The 13,771-nt window shown below is 57.3% G+C and overlaps 1 protein-coding gene across 1 annotated transcript; it reads right to left on the bottom strand.

Annotated features, from left to right (window-relative positions):
• Window positions 1-3: 3 nt before the first annotated feature.
• Window positions 4-13,337, bottom strand: LOC149430731 (uncharacterized; the record flags this gene model as incomplete). Its single annotated transcript, XM_089666049.1, has 7 exons — window positions 10,508-13,337; window positions 6,300-6,399; window positions 6,098-6,205; window positions 4,524-4,630; window positions 1,315-1,429; window positions 1,161-1,226; window positions 4-30 (listed from the first exon to the last, which is right to left on the bottom strand). Coding segments are annotated over exons 1-7 (3,291 nt in total), but the record flags the coding sequence as incomplete, so codon positions are not given.
• Window positions 13,338-13,771: the final 434 nt, after the last annotated feature.

Below are 13,771 nucleotides of genomic sequence, written 5' to 3'. Positions count from 1 at the left end.
GAAAATCTCTCCGTCCAGCTGAATGGCCTCCTGTCAGCAGAGAAATGGGTGTGAGAAACACTGAAAGGACACCAAAGGCTGGGGAGAAGAAAGAAGGGAGAGAGGAGAAAGCCTGGACAAATATGGTACTAGCAGAGCCAACACAAGGGATTGGAGGACAGAAGGTGGACAGTCAGTAATGGTGGAGGAGATAGTGAGGATGGGAGGACAGAAGGTGGACAGTCAGCAATGGTGGAGGAGATGGCGAGGATCGGAGGACAGAAGGTGGACAGTCAGCAATGGTGGAGGAGATGGCGAGGATCGGAGGACAGAAGGTGGACAGTCAGCAATGGTGGAGGAGGATGGCGAGGATCGGAGGACAGAAGGTGGGCAGTCAGTAATGGTGGAGGAGATAGTGAGGATGGGAGGACAGAAGGTGGACAGTCAGTAATGGTGGAGGAGATAGTGAGGATGGGAGGACAGAAGGTGGGCAGTCAGTAATGGTGGAGGAGATGGAGGATCGGAGGACAGAAGGTGGGCAGTCAGTAATGGTGGAGGAGATGGAGGATCGGAGGACAGAAGGTGGACAGTCAGTAATGGTGGAGGAGATGGAGGATCGGAGGACAGAAGGTGGACAGTCAGTAATGGTGGAGGAGATGGAGGATCGGAGGACAGAAGGTGGACAGTCAGTAATGGTGGAGGAGATAGTGAGGATGGGAGGACAGAAGGTGGACAGTCAGCAATGGTGGAGGAGATGGCGAGGATCGGAGGACAGAAGGTGACAGTCAGCAATGGTGGAGGAGATGGCGAGGATCGGAGGACAGAAGGTGGACAGTCAGCAATGGTGGAGGAGATGGCGAGGATCGGAGGACAGAAGGTGGACAGTCAGCAATGGTGGAGGAGATGGCGAGGATCGGAGGACAGAAGGTGGACAGTCAGCAATGGTGGAGGAGATGGCGAGGATCGGAGGACAGAAGGTGGACAGTCAGCAATGGTGGAGGAGATAGCGAGGATCGGAGGACAGAAGGTGGACAGTCAGCAATGGTGGAGGAGATAGCGAGGATCGGAGGACAGAAGGTGGACAGTCAGTAATGGTGGAGGAGATAGGAGGACAGAAGGTGGACAGTCAGAGGATGACAAGTGGTCAGTCACACAAAGTGGAGGGCAGTCAGTCTGCTCACCAGGCCGGCGCTGTAATATCCTGGCAGATACTTGTCACAGATTTGGACCAAACACCAGAATGCTTGCTGGAGACAAAAACAGGTTGATGAGGCAGAATACAGGGAGAACACAATCCCTGCTGACATCACTGGAAATAATGAACAGAATTATTACCTCCGCTGGCATGTGCATCAGCAATACTGCGGCCACCGGAGCCTGCGCCTGACAGTACCCCTCCTCCGGGCGGTACACCGTGTATGCCTTCAGTATACGGTACAAGTCCTGCTGCCTGTATGAGGGGCAATCACAGCATTATGGGGCCAGGAAACAAGGTGGTAATAATATATATACTGCCCATAGGGAGCCCCGATACCTCTCTAGAACGCAACCCGGAATACCACCCTACAATCTACTCAACTCACCTAATATTATCGTCTTAAACTGCCCCCTCCCCACCGTGACTGTATTACCCAACCCACCCCCTTCCACCCAACAATGTGGAACCCAACCCAACAATGCGAAACCCAACCCAACAATGCGAAACCCAACCCAACCCTTCCACCCAACAATGCGAAACCCAACCCTTCCACCCAACAATGCGAAACCCAACCCACCCCCTTCCACCCAACAATGCGAAACCCAACCCAACCTTTCCATCCAACAATGCGAAACCCAACCCTTCCACCCAACAATGCAGAACCCAACCCAACCCAACCCACCCCTTCCACCCAACAATGCGGAACCCAACCCACCCCCTTCCAACAAACAATGCGGAACCCAACCCTTCCACCCAACAATGCGAAACCCAACCCAACCCTTCCACCCAACAATGCGAAACCCAACCCTTCCACCCAACAATGCGAAACCCAACCCTTCCACCCAACAATTGCGAAACCCAACCCTTCCACCCAACAATGCGAAACCCAACCCTTCCACCCAACAATGCGAAACCCAACCCTTCCACCCAACAATGCGAAACCCAACCCTTCCACCCAACAATGCGAAACCCAACCCTTCCACCCAACAATGCGAAACCCAACCCTTCCACCCAACAATGCGAAACCCAACCCTTCCACCCAACAATACGAAACCCAACCCTTCCACCCAACAATGCAAAACCCAACCCTTCCACCCAACAATGCAAAACCCAACACTTCCACCCAACAATGCAAAACCCAACCCAACACTTCCACCCAACAATGCAAAACCCAACCCAACCCTTCCACCCAACAATGCAGAACCCAACCCGACCCACCCCTTCCACACAACCCGACCCACCCCTTACATCCAACAATGCGCAACCCAACCCACTTCTATCACCCAACAATGCGAAACGCAACCCGATCCACCCCCTTCAATCCAACAATGCGGAACCCAACTCAACCCACCCCCTTCCACCCAACAATGCGGAACCCAACCCGACCCACCCCTATCACCCAACAATGCGGAACCCAACCAGACCCACCCCCTTCCATCCAACAATGCGGAACCCAACTCGGCCCACCCCCTTCCACCCAACAATGCGGAACCCATCCCACACACTTCCACCCAACGAAACCCAACCCACCCCTTCCACCCAACAATGCGGAACCCAACCCTACCCTTCCACCCAACAATGCGGAACCCAACCCTACCCTTCCACCCAACAATGCGGAACCCAACCCTTCCACCCAACAATGCGGAACCCAACCCTTCCACCCAACAATGCGGAACCCAACCCTTCCACCCAACAATGCGGAACCCAACCCACCCCCTTCCACCAAACAATGCGGAACCCAACCCTTCCACCCAACAATGCGAAACCCAACCCAACCCTTCCACCCAACAATGCGAAACCCAACCCTTCCACCCAACAATGCAAAACCCAACCCAACCCTTCCACCCAACAATGCAGAACCCAACCCGACCCACCCCTTCCACACAACCCGACCCACCCCTTCCATCCAAAAATGCGCAACCCAACCCACTCCTATCACCCAACAATGCGAAACGCAACCCGACCCACCCCCTTCAATCCAACAATGCGGAACCCAACTCAACCCACCCCCTTCCACCCAACAATGCGGAACCCAACCCGACCCACCCCTTCCACACAACCCGACCCACCCCTTCCATCCAACAATGCGCAACCCAACCCGACCCACCCCTATCACCCAACAATGCGGAATCCAACCAGACCCACCCCCTTCCATCCAACAATGCGGAACCCAACCCGGCCCACCCCCTTCCACCCAACAATGCGGTACCCATCCCACACACTTCCACCCAACGAAACCCAACCCACCGTTTCACTCAACAATGCGGAACCCAACCCACCCCTTCCACCCAACAATGCGGAACCCAACCCTACCCTTCCACCCAACAATGCGGAACCCAACCTACCCCTTCTAAACAACAATGCGGAACCCAACCCACCCCTTCCACCCAACAATGCGGAATCCAACCCACCCCCCTTCTACCCAAAAATACGGAACCCAACCCACCCCCCTTCCACCCAACAACGCGGAACCCAACCCACCCCCCTTCCAACCAACAATGCGAAACCCAACCCACAACTTTTACCAAACAATGCAGAACCCACCCCACCCCTTATAACAAACAATGCGGAACCCAACCCACCCCTTCCACCCAATAATGCGGAACCCAACCCACCCCTTATAACAAACAATGCGGAACCCAACCCAACCCACCCCTTTCACCCATTAATGCGGAACCCAACCCACCCAACAATGCGGAACCCACACTTTCCACCCGACAATGCGGACCCAACCCACCCCTTCCACCCGACAATGCGGACCCAACCCACCCCTTCCACCCGACAATGCGGACCCAACCCACCCCTTCCACCCGACAATGCGGACCCAACCCACCCCTTCCACCCAACAATGAGGAACCCAATCCAACCCACCCCTTCCACCCAACAATGCGGAACCCATCTCACCCACTTCCACCCAGCAATGCAGAACCCAACCCACCCCCCTTCCACCTAAAATTGTAGAACCCAATTCCACCCCCTTCAACACAACTAGTGACCTTTTGCCCAATTCTTTGGATCCCAACACATCCCCCTTCCTACCAACACTTCAAAACAACACTCGCCCCCACACCCAACCTGCCCTTTCCTTCACTCCAGAATGCCACCCCTACCTACCTCCTGCACCACCCCAGACTACCACCTGGTCCCCCTCAGACCCCCATTCTACAAGCCTCCCACCTCCAACAGTCTTCCCACCTCACATTCTGTTCCCCTCAGATCACCATCCCCCACCATGCCTCGTACTGCCAAGTCAATTCCTGCCTCAGGACATCCCATCTCATCTCCTTCCCCACCACAGACCATGTTCCTGATCCAACCCCACCTCCGACTAACAACCCCAACTCACCCATGGCCCCCACGTGCAGCAAACATTTCATGGAATGGGAACTGTCGGTGCAGATCCTTCTCTATCACATCCAGCCACTTGGGGTCTCCAGGGTGCCTCTCCAACTCCTGCAACACACCAATTATACACAGCTTAGGGAGGATGGAGCACACTGACATCATACTGAGGGCGGAGCACACCGACATCGTACTGAGGGCGGAGCACACCGACATCGTACTGAGGGCGGAGCACACCGACATCGTACTGAGGGCGGAGCACACCGACATCGTACTGAGGGCGGAGCACACCGACATCGTACTGAGGGCGGAGCACACCGACATCGTACTGAGGGCGGAGCACACCGACATCGTACTGAGGGCGGAGCACACCGACATCGTACTGAGGGCGGAGCACACCGACATCGTACTGAGGGCGGAGCACACCGACATCGTACTGAGGGCGGAGCACACCGACATCGTACTGAGGGCGGAGCACACCGACATCATACTGAGGGCGGAGCATACTGAGGGCGGAGCACACCGACATCATACTGAGGGCGGAGCATACTGAGGGCGGAGCACACCGACATCATACTGAGGGCGGAGCACACCGACATCGTACTGAGGGCGGAGCACACCGACATCGTACTGAGGGCGGAGCACACCGACATCGTACTGAGGGCGGAGCACACCGACATCGTACTGAGGGCGGAGCACACCGACATCGTACTGAGGGCGGAGCACACCGACATCGTACTGAGGGCGGAGCACACCGACATCGTACTGAGGGCGGAGCACACAGACATCGTACTGAGGGCGGAGCACACAGACATCGTACTGAGGGCGGAGCACACCGACATCATACTGAGGGCGGAGCACACCGACATCATACTGAGGGCGGAGCACACCGACATCATACTGAGGGCGGAGCACACCGACATCATACTGAGGGCGGAGCACACCGACATCATACTGAGGGCGGAGCACACCGACATCATACTGAGGGCGGAGCACACCGACATCATACTGAGGGCGGAGCACACCGACATCATACTGAGGGCGGAGCACACCGACATCATACTGAGGGCGGAGCACACCGACATCATACTGAGGGCGGAGCACACCGACATCATACTGAGGGCGGAGCACACCGACATCATACTGAGGGCGGAGCACACCGACATCATACTGAGGGCGGAGCACACCGACATCATACTGAGGGCGGAGCACACCGACATCATACTGAGGGCGGAGCACACCGACATCATACTGAGGGCGGAGCACACCGACATCATACTGAGGGCGGAGCACACCGACATCATACTGAGGGCGGAGCACACCGACATCATACTGAGGGCGGAGCACACCGACATCATACTGAGGGCGGAGCACACCGACATCATACTGAGGGCGGAGCACACCGACATCATACTGAGGGCGGAGCACACCGACATCATACTGAGGGCGGAGCACACCGACATCATACTGAGGGCGGAGCACACCGACATCATACTGAGGGCGGAGCACACCGACATCATACTGAGGGCGGAGCACACCGACATCATACTGAGGGCGGAGCACACTGGAGGGAATTACCTCGAACTTCCCCGGGTTCTTGTTGAGGAGTTGGTAACTGCTGGAGAGGTATTGCCACGCACGCGCCCGCAGAGAAGATGGGATCCCTTTTCTACATCGCAGCTTCACCTGTACATGAGAGAGAAGGGAGGATAGAGATGACTGGGCGGAACTACTGACCTGCAGGGTGCGCTCCCCTATAGGTGGCCGACATAGTCCTCACCTTCTGGAAGCGCCGGCTCAGCCACTTCTCCCAATGATTGAACATGTCCAGCCACTTCAGCTCCCTCTGCCGGGCAATCTCCACAGAGGTGCAACCCTCCCTGCAAGAGGAAAACCATCATCACCGTCTATTCCCGATCATCGTCATCCTGATCCCGACCATCGTCATCCCAATCCCATCATCCTCATCCCGATATCATCATCTCGATCCCGACCATCATCATCCCGATCATCGTTATCCCACTCCCAACCATCACCATCCAAGTCTCAACCATTGCCGCCCCACTCCCAACCATCACCATCCAACACTCAACCATTGCCGCCCCACTCCCAACCATCACCATCCAAGTCTCAACCATTGCCGCCCCACTCCCGACCATCACCATCCAACACAACCATTGCTGCCCCACTCCCGACCATCACCATCCAAGTCTCAACCATTGCCGCCCCACTCCCAACCATCACCATCCAACACTCAACCATTGCCGCCCCACTCCCAACCATCACCATCCAAGTCTCAACCATTGCCGCCCCACTCCCAACCATCACCATCCAAGTCTCAACCATTGCCGCCCCACTCCCGACCATCACCATCCAACACAACCATTGCTGCCCCACTCCCGACCATCACCATCCAAGTCTCAACCATTGCCGCCCCACTCCCAACCATCACCATCCAACACTCAACCATTGCCGCCCCACTCCCAACCATCACCATCCAAGTCTCAACCATTGCCGCCCCACTCCCAACCATCACCATCCAAGTCTCAACCATTGCCGCCCCACTCCCAACCATCACCATCCAAGTCTCAACCATTGCCGCCCCACTCCCAACCATCACCATCCAAGTCTCAACCATTGCCGCCCCACTCCCAACCATCACCATCCAACACTCAACCATTGCTGCCCCACTCCCGACCATCACCATCCAAGTCTCAACCATTGCCGCCCCACTCCTGACCATCACCATCCAACACAACCATTGCCGCCCCACTCCCGACCATCACCATCCAACACAACCATTGCTGCCCCACTCCCGACCATCACCATCCAACACTACTCAGAGCCGCCCCACTCCCGACCATCACCATCCAACACAACCATTGCTGCCCCACTCCCGACCATCACCATCCAACACAACCATTGCCGTCCCACTCCCGACCATCACCATCCAACACTCAACCATTGCCGCCCCACTCCCGACCATCACCATCCAAAACACTCAACCATTGCCGTCCCACTCCTGACCATCACCATCCAACACAACCATTGCCGTCCCACTCCCAACCATCACCATCCAACACTACTCAGAGCCGCCCCACTCCCGACCATCACCATCCAACACTCAACCATTGCCGCCCCACTCCCGACCATCACCATCCAACACAACCATTGCCGCCCCACTCCTGACCATCACCATCCAACACTACTCAGAGCCGCCCCACTCCCGACCATCACCATCCAACACTCAACCATTGCCGCCCCACTCCCGACCATCACCATCCAACACAACCATTGCTGCCCCACTCCCGACCATCACCATCCAAAACTACTCAGAGCCGCCCCACTCCCGACCATCACCATCCAACAGTCAACCTTTGCCGCCCCACTCCCGACCATCACCATCCAACACTCAACCATTGCCGCCCCACTCCCGACCATCACCATCCAACACAACCATTGCCGCCCCACTCCCGACCATCACCATCCAACACTACTCAGAGCCGCCCCACTCCCGACCATCACCATCCAACACAACCATTGCCGCCCCACTCCCGACCATCACCATCCAACACAACCATTGCTGCCCCACTCCCGACCATCACCATCCAACACTACTCAGAGCCGCCCCACTCCCGACCATCACCATCCAACACAACCATTGCTGCCCCACTCCCGACCATCACCATCCAACACTACTCAGAGCCGCCCCACTCCCGACCATCACTATCCAACACTCAACCATTGCCGCCCCACTCCCGACCATCACCATCCAACACAACCATTGCTGCCCCACTCCCGACCATCACCATCCAACACTACTCAGAGCCCCCCCACTCCCGACCATCACCATCCAACACAACCATTGCTGCCCCACTCCCGACCATCACCATCCAACACTACTCAGAGCCGCCCCACTCCCGACCATCACCATCCAACACTACTCAGAGCCGCCCCACTCCCGACCATCACCATCCAACACTCAACCATTGCCGCCCCACTCCCGACCATCACCATCCAACACTACTCAGAGCCGCCCCACTCCCGACCATCACCATCCAACACTACTCAGAGCCGCCCCACTCCCGACCATCACCATCCAACACTCAACCATTGCCGCCCCACTCCCGACCATCACCATCCAACACAACCATTGCCGCCCCACTCCCGACCATCACCATCCAACACTCAACCATTGCCGCCCCACTCCCGACCATCACCATCCAACACAACCATTGCTACCCCACTCCCGACCATCACCATCCAACACAACCATTGCTGCCCCACTCCCGACCATCACCATCCAACACTACTCAGAGCCGCCCCACTCCCGACCATCACCATCCAACACTACTCAGAGCCGCCCCACTCCCGACCATCACCATCCAACACAACCATTGCTGCCCCACTCCCGACCATTACCATCCAACACTACTCAGAGCCGCCCCACTCCCGACCATCACCATCCAACACAACCATTGCCGCCCCACTCCCGACCATCACCATCCAACACAACCATTGCTGCCCCACTCCCGACCATCACCATCCAACACTACTCAGAGCCGCCCCACTCCCGACCATCTCTATATCTCTCCATAAAGAGGACCTGTCACTAATTATGTCTCATTGTCCCCCCCCCCACCCCATATCTCTCCATAAAGAGGACCTGTCACTAATTATGTCTCATTGTCCCCCCCCCCCATATCTCTCCATAAAGAGGACCTGTCACTAATTATGTCTCATTGTCCCCCCCCCCCATATCTCTCCATAAAGAGGACCTGTCACTAATTATGTCTCATTGTCGTCCCCCCCCCATATCTCTCCATAAAGAGGACCCGTCACTAATTATGTCTCATTGTCCCCCCCCCCCATATCTCCCCATAAAGAGGACCCGTCACTAATTATGTCTCATTGTCCCCCCCCCATATCTCCCCATAAAGAGGACCCGTCACTAATTATGTCTCATTGTCCCCCCCCCCCCCATATCTCTCCATAAAGAGGACCTGTCACTAATTATGTCTCATTGTCCCCCCCCCCATATCTCTCCATAAAGAGGACCTGTCACTAATTATGTCTCATTGTCCCCCCCCCCATATCTCTCCATAAAGAGGACCTGTCACTAATTATGTCTCATTGCCCCCCCCCACCCCCTATATCTCTATAAAGAGGACCTGTCACTAATTATGTCTCATTGTCCCCCCCCCCATATCTCTCCATAAAGAGGACCCGTCACTAATAATGTCTCATTGTCCCCCCCCCAATATCTCTCCATAAAGAGGACCTGTCATTAACTATGTCTCATTGTTCCCCCCCCCATATCTCTCCATAAAGAGGACCCGTCACTAATTATGTCCCATTGTCCCCCCCCCCATATCTCTCCATAAAGAGGACCCGTCACTAATTATGTCTCATTGTCCCCCCCCCCCCATATCTCTATAAAGAGGACCTGTCACTAATTATGTCTCATTGCCCCCCCCCCCTATATCTCTATAAAGAGGACCTGTCACTAATTATGTCTCATTGCCCCCCCCCCCTATATCTCTATAAAGAGGACCTGTCACTAATTATGTCTCTCACAGGGGAGGATTGCATCCCTTGTGATAGGAATAAAAGTGATTAAACATTTTTTTTTTTTTTAAAGGGACAGCGTGAAAGAAAAATACCGGGGACAGGCCCCCCGCTCCCTGGGTCACCGGGGACAGACCCTCCGCTCCCTGGGTCACCGGGGACAGACCCTCCGCTCCCTGGGTCACCGGGGACAGACCCTCCGCTCCCTGGGTCACCGGGGACAGACCCTCCGCTCCCTGGGTCACCGGGGACAGACCCTCCGCTCCCTGGGTCACCGGGGACAGACCCTCCGCTCCCTGGGTCACCGGGGACAGACCCCCCGCTTACATGAGAGGTGAACACGCAGACCTATCCTGACATCTATATACACTGCTGTAGCCCCTCCTCCATGGCGGGTGAGTTAGTTCTCCCCATACTGACCCGTTGCCGCTGTACTGGCTTCCTCCGAGGAACCCGTACTTGTCGGTCTTCCGGTAGGGCATGCCGTTGATCTCAGAGTCGGAGCCCAGTGAGCTGGCATCATCCAGGTGAGTGAGGGACTCCAGTGTGCCGGACATCAGGCTGACAGAGTCCAGGTAGCTGAGTGTGTCCGGAGCGGGGGCCTTGGACCTGAAGCTGGACAGAGAGGCGGTCTCATGACTGAGAGAAGGCTCATGCTCCCGAATAGAAGGGGTGTGGCCAGGATAGAGGGAGGACCTGGGTGGAATGGGAATTGGGGGTTTGGCAGACATATTCCTATGAGGACTTGAAGGGTCATTGATACGACTTGGAGACAGGGACGTCCCCAGCTGGGCGGGAGGTGGACCCATGGAGGAAGGGGTGGAATTCTGGTCACTGACAATGCCAGGCAAAGCCTTCTTCTCTGTAGTGCCCTGCTGCTGAGGGAGAGTGGAGGAACCGGGTGATCCAATCACAGCGCCCGGTGGGGAAGCCGCGGAGCTCTGTGAGGAGCCATCAGGAAGGGTGCTCGCTGGTGGGGCTCTAATGTCCGGGATAGGAGAGTTCTGTGCTGCTGGCTGCTCTGTGGACGTCGTACCGAGGGGTACGGAGGGGACATTCTGCTCGCCATGTGTTGGAGGCTCAGTGGAGAGCGGGCCCTGTGTCATTGAAGGAGGGGGCCCCATTTTCCCAGCTGAGGTATCAAGGGCAGACATCACATAGGTCGCTACTGACACTTCTTCAGAATGCAGGAGTGACGCCACAGCGCCCTGAGCCCGCTGCCCACCATCTTGTGGCACCTCCTGTGTCTCCTTTATTGCCGTATTATCGGACAGTTCAGATGTTCTTTGGCCCCGAGATGGAACGAGGTATACTGGGGCGTCCTGTGGGGGCGGTACCCTCTGCTCGTGGTGTGCTGAGGTGTCCTGCGGGGGCGGTACCCTCTGCTCATGGTGTGCTGAGGTGTCCTGCGGGGGCGGTACCCTCTGCTCATGGTGTGCTGAGGCGTCCTGCGGGGGCGGTACCCTCTGTTCAGCTGTGTGCCCATGGTGTGCTGAGGCGTCCTGCGGGGGCGGTACCCTCTGTTCAGCCGTGTGCTCATGGTGTGCTGAGGTGTCCTGCGGGGGCGGTACCCTCTGTTCAGCCGTGTGCCCATGGTGTGCCGGGGCATCCTGCGGAGGCGGTACCCCCTGCTCAGCCGTGTGCCCATGGTATGCTGGGACGCCCTGCGGGGGCGGTACCCTCTGTGCAGCCATCTGCTCTGAGGTTACCTCGCCCGTGATCTGTATTGCACTTCCCTCCCCTGAAGGTGGTATTGGGGTGACCGCTGGAAATGGGGCTCTCCGTCCAATGTTATTGTGGGTGGGAGGAGAGGCGGGGCCCCCCAGGGTTTCTGGGGCTTTTCTTGGCATTACCCACACAGGTCTGATCAGGGGAGTTTTTCTTGGAGAGTCCCTCGGGGGTGGGGTCAGCTCATCATAAGGTGGATTGCTGACATCAGTGACTTTTGCCCGGCTCTCTGGAGTGGTGTACGGTGGTGGTCTGGGCCCCAGATCCGGCACACTGGTGTTACTCACAGCTGCTGGGGGCCCTTGGCTCTCTAACGTTGTCTCTTGTGGTGGTAGGGGCCCCGGATCCAGCACAGTGGTGGTACTGCTAATCGGTGGGGGCTCCTGGCTCTCTGTCACTGTGTATTGCGGTGGTAGGGGCCCTGGCTCTGGCTTTCCGGTGGTACTCCCAGGTGGTGGGGGCCCCTGGATTTCGGTAATAGTGTACTGTAGAGGTAGGGGCCCCGAATTCGACCCCCTGATGGTCCTTTCAGGCGGTGGAGGCCTCTTGCTTTCAGTAATGTTGTATTGCGAAGGTAGAGGTCCCGGATCCGGCCCTCTGATGGCCCTCCCAGGTGGTGGGGGCCCCTGGCTTCTTGTGATGGTGTATTGCAGTGGTAGGGGCCCCGGATCTGGCCCTTCAGTGGTCCTCCCAGGCGGTGGGGGCCCCTGGCTCTTAGTAATTATGTATTGCGGTGGTAAGGGCACCGGATCTGGTACAGTGGTGGCCCTCCAAGGCATTGGGGGCCCCTGGCTCCCTATGACAGTGTAATGTGGTGGTAGGGGCCCCGGATCTGGCCATTCAGTGATCCTCCCAGGCGTTGGGGGCCCCTGGCTCTCAGTAATGATGTATTGCGGTGGTAGGGGCCCCGGATCGGGTACACTGGTGGCCCTTCCAGGCGGTGGGGGCCCTGTGATGGTATAATGTGGTGGTAGGGGCCCCGGATCCGGCCCTTTGGTGGTCCTCCCAGGCGTTGGGGGCCCCTGGCTCTCAGTAATAGTGAATTGTGGGGGTAGGGGCCCCTGATCAGGTACAGCGGTGGCCATCCCAGCCATTGGGGGCCCTGTGATGGTGTATTGCGGTGGTAGGGGCCCCGCATCCAGCCATTCGGTGGCCCTCCCAGGTTGTAGGGGCCCCTGGCACTCTGTTTCCATAGACTGTGGGGGTGGAGAGGCCTTCTGAGGCCCCAAGCTGGTCTCCTCTGTGGCTCCCGGGCCGGGGGAGGCCATGGACCGGCCCTCCATGACGATAAGCACTCTCTGGGTGACTGTGGCCCTCTCTGGGGTCCCTGGCTGTGCTCCGGGGCCCCTGCCCTCGCTGGGCTCTCTCTGGGGCCGGCGCTCCATGGAGCCCTTCCGGGGAGGCGGTACAGGCCGGGGCCCCGGTGGGGAGGAGCAGGGCCCGGGCGGAGGAGGCTCCATGTCGGGGCTCTGCGGCGCTCACCGGCCCAAATGACAGCGGAGAGAAACCACCAATCCCTGACGAGCCCTGCCAAAGCCTCGACCAATCAACAAGCGGCAGGAAGAGGGCGGGGACCGAGATCAAGCCAATCTGAGTATGTATCATGTATGACTGTCTGAGTACGAATGTAATAGGAATGTTGATTGGATAAAAGGTAAAGCCAACCGACCAATCAGAGGTAGGATGAGTGTAGGGCGCAGAAGGGCGGAGCCCGGAACCAGGAAAAGGAAGTAGTGGTCTCCGGAATAAGGGCGGAGTCTCAGCCAATCAGCGTTCAGCTCTAGGCCGCCTGCCCAATTAGCTCCAAGAGGAGGGACAAACAAGGAAGTGGGGTGAGGTTCTCTTTCAAAAACTTTATTTACAAAACCGAATATGAACAGAGCGGATGTGACTGAAGGCTCGTCCCCACACTAAAACTAGCCCCTCCCCTAAAATCACCCCAAACTATAAATTCCC

This window comes from Staurois parvus, unplaced genomic scaffold, assembly GCF_062004578.1.
Source record: "Staurois parvus isolate SC_StPar_1 unplaced genomic scaffold, SC_StPar_1.0 ptg002491l, whole genome shotgun sequence".
Classification (NCBI taxonomy): domain Eukaryota; kingdom Metazoa; phylum Chordata; class Amphibia; order Anura; family Ranidae; genus Staurois; species Staurois parvus.
This window is presented reverse-complemented; position numbering and strand designations above follow the sequence as displayed.